This window comes from Myxocyprinus asiaticus, chromosome 28, assembly GCF_019703515.2.
Source record: "Myxocyprinus asiaticus isolate MX2 ecotype Aquarium Trade chromosome 28, UBuf_Myxa_2, whole genome shotgun sequence".
Taxonomy (NCBI): domain Eukaryota; kingdom Metazoa; phylum Chordata; class Actinopteri; order Cypriniformes; family Catostomidae; genus Myxocyprinus; species Myxocyprinus asiaticus.
Genome location: NC_059371.1, coordinates 45,240,059 through 45,257,558, shown reverse-complemented (window position 1 = coordinate 45,257,558; position 17,500 = coordinate 45,240,059). Strand labels below are relative to the sequence as shown.

General features: G+C 37.6%; 2 protein-coding genes across 7 annotated transcripts in view; both read right to left on the bottom strand.

The window, feature by feature from the left end:
• The window catches only part of zgc:153012 (uncharacterized protein LOC777626 homolog), a 20,097-nt gene extending 4,283 nt beyond the window's left edge, over positions 1–15,814 (bottom strand). The window contains exons 1-4 of one of the 5 annotated variants that reach the window (XR_007893647.1): positions 15,465–15,814; positions 10,864–11,711; positions 8,168–8,322; positions 4,970–5,000 (exon numbers count right to left, since the gene is read on the bottom strand). Coding sequence is in view for 3 of the 5 variants with exons in the window: in XM_051660682.1 (XP_051516642.1) it covers positions 8,168–8,322; positions 10,864–11,616 (908 nt within the window). In the remaining 2 variants the exon portion in view is untranslated. Of the gene's footprint in view, positions 2,637–4,969; positions 5,001–8,053; positions 8,323–10,863; positions 11,712–15,464 lie in introns of those variants that run through there. The other 4 variants (XR_007893648.1, XM_051660682.1, XM_051660683.1 and 1 more) reach the window with 4 other exon arrangements.
• A 474-nt stretch (positions 15,815–16,288) lies between these two features.
• The window catches only part of LOC127419333 (2-acylglycerol O-acyltransferase 2-A-like), a 24,263-nt gene continuing 23,051 nt past the window's right edge, over positions 16,289–17,500 (bottom strand). For both annotated transcript variants that reach the window (XM_051660684.1, XM_051660685.1), the window contains exons 5-7: positions 17,382–17,500; positions 16,959–17,038; positions 16,289–16,876 (exon numbers count right to left, since the gene is read on the bottom strand). The exon at positions 17,382–17,500 is cut by the window's right edge and continues 81 nt beyond it. In XM_051660684.1, coding sequence (XP_051516644.1) covers positions 16,802–16,876; positions 16,959–17,038; positions 17,382–17,500 — 274 coding nt within the window. In that variant the 3' untranslated portion in view covers positions 16,289–16,801. The remainder of the gene's footprint in view (positions 16,877–16,958; positions 17,039–17,381) is intronic.

Here is a 17,500-nt window from a genome sequence, read left to right as displayed (position 1 = left end):
TAGAGTGGAACAAGGGTTGATTTCTGAGGGGCAGCTAACGGTGTGCGTTGTTCTGGAGGTGGTATAAGTTTCTGAGGTGGAGACGACTGTCTTTGTGCCGAGGGTGGGTTTAGATCCTGGTTTGGTTGAGGACAATCTGTCTTGTCTCGGAGTAGAGGACCTTCGAAGCTCCGCAGTGCACCAAGTTGCGGCGTCTCTTGGGTTGTTTCTGGAAAATGTCTGTGGTATGCTCTTGCTACTAATTGGCACTTTGTTTTCCATGGATACAGCTAAGCAGCCGGTCTTCGAATAGTACTCAAGCTTGCCTGTTGGCCAAGAATCGCGTACCCTTGCTTGCGCAATTCTTCGGACCCGGCCATTTTCTCTTAGAGTAACGCTTGCGCTTGTTCGCTCTCCGGGATGGAGTTGTGGCCAAGGGTGGGATGGGACAGGGGCATGTCTAGACCTGGTGTTGGGGGGAGGACTTGCAGAATGAGGTGGGTGTGGATCAGAGGCACGTGAAGGCGGGTTTGGGAAGGCTGACTTAGAGTTCTGATTCTCTCTTTGGGTTTGATCAGGAACTGGTGAATGAGATACAGCCAGTGACACAGATGGAGGAAGAGACAGGGGACGAGGCTGTTTTTTACTCTCAAAAAAGGACACCATCTTCCTTACACTGACAAACATGTTGGGGAATAGCCAAGTCACGTACACGCATATCAAAAGGAAGCACAAAAAGCCACAAACATGTAAGCCGTCGTCTTCATGCACCGGCAGGCAGCGCAATCATGTAATTGTTTCCTGTGACGACCTCCTGAAACGTCCGGGGGATCCAGAGTCACGACTCAATCCGTGACATTAAACAGTAACAGTGCTAGACAGTTACATATCAGTATAATAAGACCAAGAAAATCTTAGAAGTCTCTCCGTTCTACCGACCAGTTGCGGGCCTTACTGTTCCCCGGTCTCATTTGAAGTGCAAAGGTGACCCAAGATTGTGGAAAGAGTTGAGTTGAGTTAAAAAAGAAGGCAGGCTTCTGGGACCTAGACAGAGAGTGTGCTCAGATTCTGGTATCTGTCATCGCTCAGTGACCATTTCTGAAAGTCGTCTTGAGCAGTGTTGCTAAAGCTACTTTGAAACTGCAATTTATCAAGCTACTTATCATTTGAAGTAGTTAAATACAGTCAAGTTACTCTTAAAAAGTAGTTAGCTACATTTACAGCTGAAGTCTGCAACTTCTGCAACACTAGTCTCACAAAACAGAATCACAAAAATAAACGTTGTTTTCAAAAAATATCCGAATACACCCTGTGTCTTCCATTGGTTGACAAACAGATAGTTATGCCCCAAACTCACACTATTGGTTGAGCCAATATTGCCTTGTCAGACAAACAGAACAATTTTGGAAAGTGCCAAGTTTTACTTATAGTTACTTCTACAGATTAAGATGCGATGGAAGCGTCTTAACAGAAAAAAAAGACACATCAGCTTTAATAATCAGTGTCAGATTGTGCAAATAAATGCGCACAGTGTAGCTTGTTGAAAAAGTAGCTTGTTACTGGGAAAGTTACAGTATTGTTAAAGCAGCTGAGCTACGGTCATGCTACTAAAAATGTAGCTCAGTTAGTAACCCAACATGGATCCTGAGAGTGTAATCTTGGCGAGTCCGCAGGAAATGTTACATAATGTCCATCACAAGACCTCCGTCCCCTCAGAACAGTAATCCGTCCTATCGGGCCAATCCCTGCAAGATTCCTTGAGTGGTGGAAAGATTAGCGTAATCTGGGGTAAAAGTCCACCTGTTTAACCAGTCAGAGCCGTAATCTCAGAATATCTCCTGCAGTCTCCAAGGCGGTGCTCGTATCAGTGGACAGTCCCATGTCCCTGATGCTCACCATGATCTCTGGAGGCCTGTAGGACTGTTTACATGTCTCGGGATGCGTGTGTGTATTCCCTCATGACACACACAAACACATGTAAATGTGTACACTAACACACGCTGTGTTTCTTCAGTCAACACTGAACTCTTTCATTCAGTTCTCCGCCCACTGTCCATTTCAGCCAATCACGATTGCCATTCCCGCCCACACAGCTCCCAGCATTCCACATTCCACCCACCATCTGATATCACACACAACACAGGCTGCATCCTAAATCACATACTATCTCTCTTAAATGGTATGCGAGGTTAGAATTAGAGAGTCTAAAAGTGCCTGTGCATTCATAGAGGAGGAGTTTATGACAGTTCTTTCAACATTTTAGTTTCACAAAAATGGCAAGGAATGTGACACCAACGCTGCCACAGCAGTTTTTAACTGTATGAACCAAAACATATATATATATATATTATCAAATCAAGTCCGTCAAGTAATTTTTATTTGTATAGTGTGTTTCACAACACACATCATTTCAAAGCAGATTTACAGAAAATAAAATGTGATGGGTCACACAGGGAATTCTTGGGATGCCCGATTATTGTTTTTCACCATAACTTTAATGGTTTAGTTTACTGTATAGTTAACAATAAGTATATTTTCACCATTAACTATAAGGTAAATCATAATTTTTACTTCTTAAAAACACATATTATATTGTTTGTTACATTATTTCACCTTAAAATGACATGAATTGCCTTAAATAAAATTTCACTTATTTTATATGGTCAGGTAACTACAAGTTAATAAAAAATTGTACTTTAAAAAAAAAAAAAAAAAAAATTAAATATATATATATATATATATATTACAATATTTTACCGTAATATCGCATATATTGTGTTGTTAAATAAAATATATTTTTTCCTGTACAGTATATGGTCTGGTAGCTACTAGTTAACAAATACATTTTATTTCTACTCTTAAAAATATTTTATTTATTTATTTATTTTTAATTTTGCCGTAAAATTACATGCATTAACTATACGGTAAATCATAATTTTTACTTCTTAAAAACACGTATTGTATTGTTTGTTACAATATTTCACCTTAAAATGACATGAATTGCCTTAAATAAATAAAATATAATATTTCATTTTATATGGTCAGGTAACTACAATAAAAAAAATTTTACTTTTAAAAAAATTTTTTTTTTTACAATATTTTACTGTAAAATTACAGATATTGTCTTGTTAAATAAAATATATTTTTCCTCTGTACAGTATATGGTCCGGTAGCTACCAGTTAACCAATTAATTTTTTTTACTGTAGCATTTCTACGTTTAAAATTTTTTTATTTATTTTCTTTTTTTCTTTTTTTTTTACCGTATTTTGCCGTAAAATTACATGCATCGTCTTGTTAAATGAAATATAATTTTGTACAGTATATAGTCAGGTAAGTACTAGTTAACCAGTTAATATTTTTTTTACTGTAGCATTTTTATTATTTACTTTTAGAACATATTTTTAAAATATTTTACTGCAAAATTACATGTATTGTTTTGTTAAATAAAATACATACTTTTTCCCTGTACAGTATGTGCTCCGGTAGCTACCAGTTAACCAATTAAATTTTTTTTACTGTAGCATTTTTACTTTAGCATTTTTACTTTTAAAAACATTTTATTTCTTTATTTTTACAATTTTTTGCCGTAAAATTACATGCATTGTCTTGTTAAATGAAATATAATTTTGTACCGTATATATGGTCAGGTAAGTACCAGTTAACCAATTAATTGTTTTTTTCTGTGACATTTTTATTATTTACTTTTAAAACATATTGTTAAAATATTTTACCGTAAAATCATGTATTGTCTTGTTAAATAAAATATTAATTTTTACCGTAAATGGTCAGGTAACTACCAGTTAACAAATTAGCATTTTTTAAACTCTTTTTTTGTAGTGTGGTATCAATACTACGATATCGTTGCAGTATTTCCCAATGTGAACCTCACAAGACCTGTCATGAAATGTCTGTCATATTTCATCCCAAAATAACAAGAAAAATGTTATTTATATTTTGCATATTGAAAATTAAGCCTCCCACCCCCCCCCAATGCACAATGCAAAAAATCTTGTGATTTTGGGGTGAAACGTGACCCAGAAATGTTTTTGTGAGACCTGAAAATCACCCCAATCCTGGCCTGGTGCTGGCCATGGTGAAAAATATGTAATAAAGTACATACTGTTAGAGCTTAGATGAAGTATTGTGAATTGGGATGCAGCCAGACACACAGAAAGCAGTGTGCACACAGGAAGTCACGTCAATATTGATTGAGGAATCAGATATCAGCTCCCAGATCAGATCTGACCTCATGTTGATTAACTTGAGAATCTACAATTTCACTAAAGTCACAAAACAACAAAACAAAACTTTCTAAATCTTCATGAACTGTGTGTGTATTCCTGCAGCACTGATGCAGCTTTAAATGGCAAGAGAAACACAGAAAGACAGAGAAAATAAACACTGAGGCTCACACAGCTCGTGGAAGAGGAGCTGCTGTGTAATACAGAAAATACAGTCATTTCTGAGTTACAACATTGAGTATTTCCTTTAATAACAGCCATAAATTATATACGGGTTATCAGGAGTTGCTCATTGAGAATTATAGCCATAATAATTATTATTACTGTCATGAATTCTAATTTACAAGGGAAAAGGACCATGTAATTACGTCGAAATTAACTTTTGTGGTAATCAACATTATGCCACAAATGCTGTCGATTGAGCTTCACTTCTACTGAACCCGCAATATTCCTCTTCACGCCACTTACATGTGCAGTCTGAAACAGGCAAGAGTGACGGTTTGTGTTTGCGAGTTGTGCTATTGAGGTATTTGCTCTGGACCTGTGACAGTAAACACTACGGTGTGAAATCGGTCATCAAGGCCTCCAGAAACCGACAGCATCACCTTTTTAACCCGTCAACTCAAAATACAACTGCACTCAACTCTAAATATAGAACTGAAGTGTTATTAACAGACATGCGGAAAGAGATATCACACTTAAAGGGGCAGTTCAGCCAAAAAGGAAAATTCTGTCATCATTTATTCACCTTCATGTCATTCCAAACCTGTATCTTTTATCTGTGGAACACAAAAGGAGATGTTAGTCAGAATGTTCACACTGTTCTTTAAAACACAATGAAAGCATACAGTGACCAGATGCTGTCAAGCTCCAAAAAGGACAAAAAATACCATTAAACTATTATAAAAGTAGTCCATACAACTTTTTAACTATATTCCAAGTCCTTGTCATACAATATCTTTGTGAACAGACCAATCATGCGATCATGCATCTGAATGATTATTATTGAAAAATGTCTTACATTTGGGCCTGTTGCTCACACAAAACTACTGCATGACAGAAGAAAGACTCAGAATATAGAAAGTCATGTGGACTCCAAACGCAAAACTTATTGCAAAGGAATGAAAACTTATTGCAAAGGAACGCAAAACTTGTTACGAGGGAATGCAAAACTTATTGCAAAGGAACGCAAAACTTATTACAAGGGAATACAAAACTTATTGGCAGGGAACAACACTTATTGCAAAGGAACGCAAAACTTATTACAACGGAATACAAAACTTATTGGCAGGGAACAAAACTTATTGCAAAGGAACGCAAAACTTATTACGAGGGAATACAAAACTTATTGGCAGGGAACAAATTGTATTGTGAAGGAACGCAAAGCTTATTGCAAAGGGAATGCCAAACTTATTGCGATGTAATGCAAAACGTATTGGGAGGGAACACAAACTATTGCGAGGGAACGCAAAACGTAGTGTAAAGGAATGCAAAACTTATTGCGAAGGAACGCAGAACTTATTGGGAGGGAACACAAAACTTATTGTGAAGGAACGCAAAACTTATTGCAAAGGAACACAAAAGTTATTACGAGGGAACACAAAACATATTGGCAGGGAACGCAAAATTTATTGCAAAGGGAATGCCAAACTTATTGCGAAGGAACGCAAAACTTATTGGGAGGGAACACAAACTATTGCGAGGGAACGCAAAACTTATTGTAAAGGAATGCAAAACTTTTTGCGAAGGAACGCAGAACTTATTGGGAGGGAACACAAAACGTATTGTGAAAGAATGCAAAATTTATTGTGAAAGAACACAAAACTTATTGCAAAGGGAATGCCAAACTTATTGCGAAGGAACGCAAAACTTATTGGGAGGGAACAAACTATTGTGAAAGAATACAAAACTTATTGTGAAGGAAAGCAAAACTTTTTGTGAAGGAACGCAAAACTTATTGCAAAGGAACGCAAAACTTATTGCAAGGGAAAGCAAAGTTTATTGCAAGAGAACACAAAACTTATTGCAAGGGAACGCAAAAATTTCTGTAAAGGAAAGCAAAACTTATTGCGAAGGAACAAAACTTATTGTGAAGGAATACAAAACTTATTGCAAGGGAACACAAAACTTATTGCGAGGGAACACAAAACTTATTGTGAAAGAATGTAAAACTTACTGCGAAGGAACACAAAACGTACTGCAAAGGAACGCAAAACTTATTGCAAAGGCACGCAAAACTTGTGAAGGAACGCAAAACTTATTGCAAAGGGAATGCAAAATATATTGCGAAGGAACGCAAAATTTATTGCGAAGGAACGCAAAAGTTATTGGGAAGGAACGCAAAACTTATTGCGAAGGAACGCAAAACTTATTGCGAAGGAACGCAAAACTTCTTGCGAGGGAACTCAAAACTTATTGCAAAGGGAACACAAAACGTATTGCAAGGGAACACAAAACTTATTGGGAGGGACCACAAACTATTGCGAGGGAACGCAAAACTTATTGGGAGGGAACACAAAACTTACTACGAGGGAACATAAAACTTATTGTGAAAGAATGCAAAACTTACTCCGAGGGAACACAAAACTTATTGTGAAAGAATGCAAAACTTATTGTAAAGGACTGCAAAACTTATTGCGAGGGAACGCAAAACTTATTGCGAAGGAACGCAAAACTTATTGGGAGGGAACACAAAGCTTATTGGAAGGGAGCACAAAACTCACTGCGAGGGAACACAAAAATTATTGTGAAAGAATGCAAAATTTATTAAGGAAATCAAAACATTTTGCGAAGGAACGCAAAACTTATTGCAAAGGAATGCAAAACTTATTGCGAGGGAACGCAAAGTTTATTGCAAGAGAACGCAAAACTTATTGCGAGGGAACACAAAAATTATTGCGAGGGAACACAAAACATTGCAAGAGAACACAAAACTTATTGTGAGGGAACAAAAAACGTATTACTAGCGAACACAAAACTTATTGTGAAGGAACACAAAACTTACTGTAAAGGAACGCAAAACTTATTGTGAAAGAACGCAAAACACATTGCGAGGGAATGCAAAACAAATTATGAAGGACACAAAACTTATTGCAAAGGAACACAAAACTTATTGCGAGGGAACAAAACATATTGAGAGGGAATGCAAAACAAATTGTGAAGGAACACAAATCTTATTGCAAACGGAATGCAAAACTTATTGGGAGGGAACACAAAATTTATAGCGAAGGAACACAAAACTATTGCGAGGGAACACAAAACTATTGCGAGGGAACACAAAATTTATTGTGAGGGAACGCAAAACTTACTGCGAGGGAACGCAAACTTATTGCAATGCAAAGGAACGCAAAACTTATTGGGAGGGAAAAGTAACTATTGCAAGGGAACACAAAATTTAATGCGAAGGAACACAAAACGTATTGAGAAGGAATGCAAAACTTATTGCAATGGAACACAAGGAACGCAAGCTATTTCAGAACAAAAATTCCCGACCTGTCCTCTAGAGCAGTGTTTCTCAACTGGTGGGGGAACTTTTCGTGATTTCGATTTTATTTCGTTTAATCGTTCAGCACTAATTAGCACTCATGAAAACGCTTGATATGTGCATAAACTCTCAGAATTCGCTTTAAGGTTTATGCACTATGGCCGGGTCTAAGGGGGGCTAGGAAGGGCATTAAGTTGTCCTTGTTTTTAAGGAAAAGAGCAATGCAAACATATCCTTCTGTGTTTCACAGAAGACTGTAAGTCATAGGAGTTTGGCACAACATGAGGGTGAGTAAATAATGGCAGAATTATCATTATTCCTGTAAATATGACAAATTCACACACTCACACACACATGACGGGCGGATGTTGTAGAGTGAATGTAGCATGTCACAGTCATTAACAAACAAACACTGGTTTGCTCAGATGATGTCATTGTGAAGATACACATGTTTCGTCTCACCCGTCATCTCCCACAAGCTCAAACGCCCGGCCCATGCCGAACATGGACTGCGCCAGCGCGAGGGCAGACGGAGTCTGGATGGGCGTGAGTCCTGGGTGGAAGGGGCTGTCGCGATGGGGTCCGGGCGATGCCGGCTGTGAGCGGGTGGTGCGGAGCTAAGGAAGCAAAACAGTTTAAACATACGTGAAACTTCAGGAGTGTGTGTGACATTGGTGCGGTACAAAGTTCAGGTCCAGTTTAAGAATGATTTCACTGAATGTTGCCAGAATTAATAATCGACAATTAATCAAATTAAAATAGTGATATGTCTTAGTGTGTAATAAATACAGTCTGCATGTGCTTCACACGTGAATGTGTGAAGCCGCTCATATGCTGAAAACAAACTGATCAACACATATTATAAGATCATTGTGTGCTGTGATTGTTGTAGCAGATGACAGAAGAGAGCGCTCATTCACCGTGAAGCACGCAGCACCTGCAGACTATATATTTATATAATTATATAATGCGCTTTAATAATCAAACTGGGTCATATAATCAACGTCTTTACCGAAGGTGTTAAACTACCATCAAAAACACCGAACAGAGATAGAAATGTGGATGGTGAATTGAATAAAAGAAAATTATACAATTTATATATGTATAGTTATTATAAGACAAGAACAAAAGTAGGTAGTTTGTCAAGACAAAAAAGTTACAAACAGAAACACAGAAAGAACGAAAGAAAACAAACAAGGCAAGAAAGAGAGAGAGACAGTTAAGTAAGGGATAATCCACGGCTAGGTGTGCGTTAAACGATTTTAAATGCACGACGTGGAGGTGAAGATCCATCGTTTAATGCACACCTAGCCATGGATTATCCCGCTTATACCATGGTCACTTGCCAGAATTTATTAGCTGTAATATATTTTTTTGCAGCGCAAATTTTGACTGGAAGAATAAAAAAAAAATGGTTAATGTCGTTAGATCTGCAGCTCCGCCTCTTCTAAATCACAATTGGCCAAAACTAATTTCAATGCACAATCCAGAAATAATAATATCCACAGAATGTAGACAGGTTGACACTCCAGAGAAAATGTTTTAGTTAATTTTTATTTATAGTCATTTTCACATTAATGTGGAAAAACCAACATTACAAACGTGGAAGTGACAGTAAAAGTAGCACTTACTGTATAATAAGGGGGAACCCATTCAAAACACTCTGGAACCTGCAGATTTTGACCTCTGATACATCGGTATGGCTGCACGATTGATTAATTAATGAAACCGCAATTTGTCCCTGCATGGTAGCACTTGACTCTATAGACCTTTTTCACACTCCAGGTTTTGCGAGGATTAAGACAGATTTACGCTGATAAATAAAGCGGAAACGTGTCATCACAGTCTGTGAAAATGTCTATTGGTTCACCTGTGTTTTGTAAACAAACAGCACTTCTCCTACAGCGTTTGAGTCAGAGATGTGTGAGCGCTGGGGCGCCTGAAGTGTCTATAGGTGGCACTTCAGCACATAACATACACAACACATTACAGTTTAGATCGTCTTACTTTGCGAAAGACGCATTTAATAGGTCCTGTTTCCTTCTCTCACCCTCTGTGCAAAACAAACTGAATTCCATTTTATTAGCTAGGCTGATGAAAGTGGTTAGGAAATGTTTTCCATTGCTATAGTTCACTCTGCTTGCTCTGTAATGTTATGTTGCTATGGTTACAAACAGCGCATTAATATCGAACGTTGATTGAAACTGACCGGTGCATTCAACGGTTTGAACTGCACACATTCCGGCCAATCAGAATTGAGTATTAGAACAGACCATGGTATAAATCAGATTAAAGGCCTTGTTTACATTCTGAATAGTTGAATAGTCTTGGTTAGTTTGTATGTTCTCTTAAAGGAATATTCTGGGTTTAATACAAGTTAAGCTCAATCGATAGCATTTGTGGCATAATCTTAAATATCACCAAAAAAAAAAATATATATATATATATATAATTTAAAAATATATATATATATGTATTAATTTCGACTCGTCCCTCCTTTTCTTTAAAAAAAAGCACAAATCTGTGTTCCAGTGAGTCAATGGGGACAATTTATGAAAGGTTTAAAGGCAGAAATGTGAAGCTTATAATTTTGTAAATGTTTTGAGCGACCCGCTTAGACCTGCCCCAACAACATTATTCAACCAATGGCGTGAGTTGGGGGTGGGACTATCTTTGTTTGACCAATGGCAATGGACCAAAGTATTCAGAAAACTGTTTTGAAAACAAAGTTTATTTTTGCAATTCCGTTTGGTGGCGCAGAAATTACATCAGCTTTAAATCGTCACTTTTACAGTCGTTTTGGGGTTTTAGGGTTTGTTGACATTACATCGTCATGGCAATGAAGTGGTAAAATTGTCTAACTTTCCACAGATGCAGTAAGTGATTTAATCACAGTAAAATCATGTTAACACACATATTGTTTATGTCTTGTGTCTATACTTTTGAAACAGTGAGTATTTTAATGTTTACAGATTATTGACCCCATTGACTTCCATTGTAAGTGTCTCACTGGAACACACATTTAAAGAAAAGGAGGGACGAGTCCAAATAAATTTTTGTGGTAATCAACATCATGCCACAAATGCTGTCGATTTGACCCAGAATATTCCTTAAAGAATGTAAATAAGAGTCAATTCAACTAATGTTTGTGCATTTACCTTGCCAGCGGCGTCCATGTCGAGGCGCAGCGGGGCAGGTATGTTGCGTGTGCGGGGCGTGTTCTGCACATGTCCCGACATGACCGGCAGTGTGTCTTGTAGTATGTGGGCATGTGTGGGTGAGGGCGGGCCACTGTGGGCCGTTTCTGTCCTGCACTGGGTGAGTAAGTGGGCGGTGCCCTGCGAGTGTACCAGGTGACCTGCGTTTAGCCCTCGCACACCCAGCGGTTTAAGTCCGCAGGGTCCGCCCACAGTTCCTTCGGCCCCGCCCAGCCCCACCGTCTCCAAGGACTCCAGCGAATGGGCGTGCCTCATGCTGTCAATCACGCGGCGGAGTCCCCGTTCCTCCACCTCCCGCTCCATGACGTCCAGACACGTCCAGCGGCCGCGTTTGAACGGCTCGCCCAACCCCTGGTCCAAACGCACCACGCGGAACCGCGATGCCATGCCTGCGTCCGGCGAACTCTGCTTCCTGACCGTGACAGGCGTGGTCGGCTGACTGCAACTTTGTTGCGTCTGGAGGGCGGGGTTGTGGCACAGGGAGGGGCCATTGGATAGTATTTGAGTGGGCAAGGCAGTCTGGCTACCATGGCTCCACCCATGGGCGGGGTTTCTGAGTGGGGAGGAGGGAGTGGGCGTGGCTCTTTCTGTAGACGCAGGTCCTTTAGGTGAAAGACTCTCACCAGAACCTTGATTATAGTCCGACGTCACGCTAGTTATTTGAAAACCACTCCGTTTCTTTCCACCGCTCATCCTGGACAGAGCGCGTGTAAGCGTGTTCAAGTGCGTGTGTCCATATGACGTTATGCCTGGGCACTGGAAACTAGATCTTTGTTCATTCTTTCACACTTTGGCAGAAAGACAGAAAAGAACAGGATCAAATAAGTAAAAGAACCCACGGAGCAGAAAACACTGTATAAATTCAGTTTTAGAGACAGTTATTGGTTTTCGTTCACTCAGTCTCTAGAGTGCATCTGGCTTTTGCACAGATCACATAAATCATATTTGCCATCCTCAGGTAAACCCACAGGTATGTGACAGAATCTCTTTAAACCAAAGAGTAAAACGAATCACATTTGTTTTAGTGTAGTTGGCACTGGGACTTTGCTTCTCTCCCTTTGGCTGTTTTGATTACGACTGCTTCCAGTACGGTAACAAGAGCAGTTTTTCTGCCCAGCGGTTGCGCAAGCCTTGGCTCTTACGGCCATTTCCTCTTGCAGATGTGCAGTGTGTCGTCTCTCAGGAGACAGCACTGTGACTGCTAATCACCGTTTGTTTTAACGTGAACAACTTATCTGAAGGTCATATGAGTCTCCTGAGAGATGACGAAATAAACAAAATGATCAAGCACTTTAATGAGGTTTGTTTTTGCAACTCAAGATCTGAAAGACATTATTGTGGGCATGCAGGACAGGGTTGGTAATACTAGAACTATGAAAACAAGAAGTTCTGCTACTGTCTGTAGATGGTTTTGGTACTGTAGTGGAGGGCAAATGCCAACTTTTGCATAAAAACTCGAATAGTGCCAAGATTCTCTGTAACTCTGTAAACTTGCATTTAATCAAAGTTTAAATGTTGCACTCCTGTCGGCATGTTTGAATTTAAATAAACTGAAAAAACTGAATCAAGATTTAATTCATGAATGCAAATTGGATTACTGTGAGAACTTCGACCATTCTGTACAATAACTCAAATAAAGATTTTGCAACTTCAAGAGTAAAATTTGCATAATCAAACACCAAGCATTACAGCCCTGGCTGCATATCTGATTTGATTTTTGATTTAAATTAAAACTGGATGAAGTTCGGCAATTTTGCATAAAAACTCAAATTGTTCCAAAACTTGATGCAACTTTACGAGTAAAACTTACGTAGAAATAAAGTCTAAATGTTACAGCCCTGGCTGCATATTTGATTTGATTTAAATTAAAACTGGATGAAGTTCGGCAATTTTGCATAAAAACTCAAATTGTTCCAAAACTTGACGCAACTTTACGAGTAAAACTTACGTAGAAATAAAGTCTAAATGTTACAGCCCTGGCTGCATATTTGATTTGATTTTTGATTCGAATTAAAACTGGATGAAGTTCGGCAATTTTGCATAAAAACTCAAATTGTTCCAAAACTTGACGCAACTTTACGAGTAAAACTTACGTAGAAATAAAGTCTAAATGTTACAGCCCTGGCTGCATATTTGATTTGATTTTTGATTTAAATTAAAACTGGATGAAGTTCGGCAATTTTGCATAAAAACTCAAATTGTTCCAAAACTTGATGCAACTTTACGAGTAAAACTTACGTAGAAATAAAGTCTAAATGTTACAGCCCTGGCTGCATATTTGATTTGATTTTTGATTCAAATTAAAACTGGATGAAGTTCGGCAATTTTGCATAAAAACTCAAATTGTTCCAAAACTTGATGCAACTTTACGAGTAAAACTTACGTAGAAATAAAGTCTAAATGTTACAGCCCTGGTTGCATATTTGATTTGATTTTTGATTTAAATTAAAACTGGATGAAGTTCGGCAATTTTGCATAAAAACTCAAATTGTTCCAAAACTTGACGCAACTTTACGAGTAAAACTTACGTAGAAATAAAGTCTAAATGTTACAGCCCTGGCTGCATATTTGATTTGATTCGAATTAAAACTGGATGAAGTTCGGCAATTTTGCATAAAAACTCAAATTGTTCCAAAACTTGATGCAACTTTACGAGTAAAACTTACGTAGAAATAAAGTCTAAATGTTACAGCCCTGGCTGCATATCTGATTTGATTTTTGATTCGAATTAAAACTGGATGAAGTTCGGCAATTTTGCATAAAAACTCAAATTGTTCCAAAACTCGACGCAACTTTACGAGTAAAACTTACGTAGAAATAAAGTCTAAATGTTACAGCCCTGGCTGCATATCTGATTTGATTTTTGATTCGAATTAAAACTGGATGAAGTTCGGCAATTTTGCATAAAAACTCAAATTGTTCCAAAACTTGACGCAACTTTACGAGTAAAACTTACGTAGAAATAAAGTCTAAATGTTACAGCCCTGGCTGCATATTTGATAAGTACTTTGAGTGGATCAGAATGTTCAAACTTTTTATTTTACACAAGTTTTTAAATTAAGTTTAATACATAAAACTCTCCAGATGTTTGATTCAAATTCAATCTGGATCAAGCTTTTAATATCGAATTAAAACTGAATCAAATGGAAAAGTTCAGCAAACTCAAACTGTGCCAAGTCACTGCAACTTGAAGTGTAAAACTTGCATAGAATCAAATTCTAAAACTCAAAGTTTCGATTTTTTTAATTAAGTTTATTAAATTTTAAATGAAATTTAGTGGTAAAATTGCATAGAACGAAACTGTAATTGTTTGATTCGAATTAAACTGGATAAAGCTTTTAATCTTAAATTAAAACTGGATCAAGTGGAAAAGTTTGTCAATTCTGCATAAAAACTCCAATCGTGCCAAAACTCGCCGCAACTTTAAGAGCAAAACTTGCATAGAATCAAACACCAAAGGTTTGATTCTAATTAAAAAGGGATCAAGTTTTTAATCTTGAGTTGAAAGCGGATCGAGTGAAAAAGTTTGGAAATTCTGTATAAAAAAACTCAAATTGTCCCAAAACTCAACACAACTTTACAAATAAAACTCGCATTAAGTCCAGTGTTGGGTAAGTTACTCTAAAAAAGTAATTAATTACTAACTACTAATTACATATTCTACAGTGTAATTAGATTACTGTACTAATTACTCTGTCTGAAAAGTAAGTGCATTACTTATTACTTCCTAAAACCTGATCAACCTCGACCAGATGAACAAGACAAGGATAGACATGAAACTGTTCTTTTAATTCTTTCAAATAAATCATATAAAATCACATAAATTATTCATGAACTGCCCAAAGAATTTAAAGGGGCGGAGTTAAATTAGAAAACATACATTTTAATATTAGACATTACATTTTTAAATGTATTATTTTATATAGAGTCTATACAGTATTTAACGCAATTACATTAGAAGTAACTGTAATTAAATTATTTATAAAGTAATCCCTTACTTTACTTTTTTTTTCCTCAATGAAAAAGTAATTAATTACTTAGTAACGCATTGATTAATTCCAGCCTAAATGTTACAGCCCTGGCTGCATATTTGATTCAAATTATAAGTGGATAAATTTTTCAAAAAATATGTTTTAAATTAAATTTGAGCGTAAAACTAGTGACTCGCGGCGACCCGTTCAACATCACCCTTTCGCGCCACTATGACGTCACAGACCCCGCCGTGAACGCGCACTCCTCTATCCCCTCAAGCAAAAATCCGCACAAGTGCGCGCAGAAAACACAAGCATTGCACAACACTGTTGCAGCCCTAAACCTGACAACTAAATAACGCCCGAGCCAGGCCGGCTATATTTAAAAAGAGCCACTAAAATGAGAGAAATGTGTGCAAAACAGATTTATGGACCTGGGTGAGATCTGCATCCACATAAAATGTGAAGTAGTTGCCTAAAACAGCCCATATAACCTCACTGAATTAAAGATTTTGTGAACTTTCACACAGAAAGAAAAGAAAAAAAACACTTCACATGTTGTGTCCACACCTGGAGTGAGAGAGAATATTCCTTTAATCTGAATTCAAACACGAGAGAATTAAATCCCATCAGAGTCCAGAGGTTTGATTCGGATTGATAATCCACACCCGAACAGATGGTTTATTCTCCATCAGATCCAGCAAACGCAACTTTCACCAGCCCAATAATTGATTTATCATTTCCAGCAACTTCTAGTCGAGTTCACCGCTGAAACGCAGAAGTCTCGGCTGCTTTCTGCTAGTTCGCTGTGGATTTTCTTCAAAGGTTTGGCACTAATAAACTTACATTTACAGTTTAATTCTCCTCCAACGAAACTGTTGACAACTTTCCATCACCCGGAAGCTCCGCCTCCGCTGCAGCAGGCAAGTCCTACTATGGCGAAGGCATGACTCATGAATATTAATGAGAGCACGTGACTGGACGCTCCACTTCGGTTCCTACGCAAAGTCAGCATGACGTAATTAATATTCATGAGCCAGTCCTTCGCCGTAGTAGACGTGCAAATCTGAACCTTCACTTCTATAAAACAACTTAATATAACATAAACTTATAAATGGAGCCCCGGGACTTCAAACATGGTGCAAATTCACACCTGTCTGACGTACGTTTGAATCAGTGAGCAAAACTAAAATAGGCATATATACAATTTAATGTCTGTGCGCGTTTAGACCACCATCTACCGACCATCTCAAACAAGTTTGCATGTTTAGTGCAATTCTATTGTAATTATAAAATACCTTAAAATCAATCACCTTAAAAAGTGCTGCTTTGTGCATGTAACACTCACCAGAAAGCATATATTAAAAACAAACAATTATGCACAAAATACTGTATTATTTATTTATTTATGTATTTATTTATCATCCTATTTTCGTACACCAGACTGGATAAGACCCCCAATTATTTCACATTACTGGATTAAAATCCAAACCAATACATATTTATATATTGGACCCGATACAAAATTGAAACTCTATTGAATATATATATATCTATATATACTCTCTCCCAAATACATTTAACTTCTCTACTATACTACTATGCCTAAATTCCAGATTTGACAAATTAAAATAGATTTACGCTAATAAAAGCACTATCATCAGTTTGAGCACATCCTGATTGATCCTGATACAAAATCAAGTACGACGGTTGTTCATTTAGTGTTTACACTTTAGTAGTGTAACTTTCCATACACAGAAAAAATTACTTTACATCATGAATTAATTCATCCATTCGTTAAAGACGTCAAGCTCTCCATGGCATATATCCACTGTAATGAGCATTTAGTAGCAGGAAACACACACACACACACACACACACACACACACACACACACAGATGAGAGTTCATATAAAGTTGAGGTGTTTGTCTTCTGGGATGCCATAGTTTTGTTTATTCTCCTCAAACAGCTGTGTCAGACCCTGAAAACACAATGCATTATTTTAGAACATTTTCCTGCAGTTTTATATGTATTATCTCTTTAAACTCACATGTTTCATTCACCTCCATATATAAAGAGTGAAGAGCATCAATATCGTCTTTAGTGGGACACGGAGTCTGAGTTACAGGAATGGGCCGTCCGACTGCACACAGACACAGAGGGACCAAACAACTATTTAACTAATCTGAATACTGTTCACGAGACTCTACACTGTCATTTAAGTTATTATTCACAGCAATTCTTTTGAGATTTTTCTTTCTAAAAAAATAAATAAACAAAAAACATTGTATCATATCTTGCAGTATTATTTCTTGTCATGTCATCAACAGTATGTTTACATTAAAACTGTTTGATTATCGTCATGAAGCGTCTTTTTCATCTCGTTTTCGTTATTGATGACAAAATTTAAAAAAACCTTCGACAACGAGTGATGAGACATTTAGCTTGAATTTTCAGAGATTTGCCATTCTTGTGTGTGTACGTACCCACAGTGTGAATGGGTTTCCTGTATGGCAGCAGCCCAAAGCTGTACTGAAAAATCCCTCGGGCGTGAAAGAGAGGCATGGCCACGCCCATAATCCTCTGGAGGCGTTCCTGAACACTG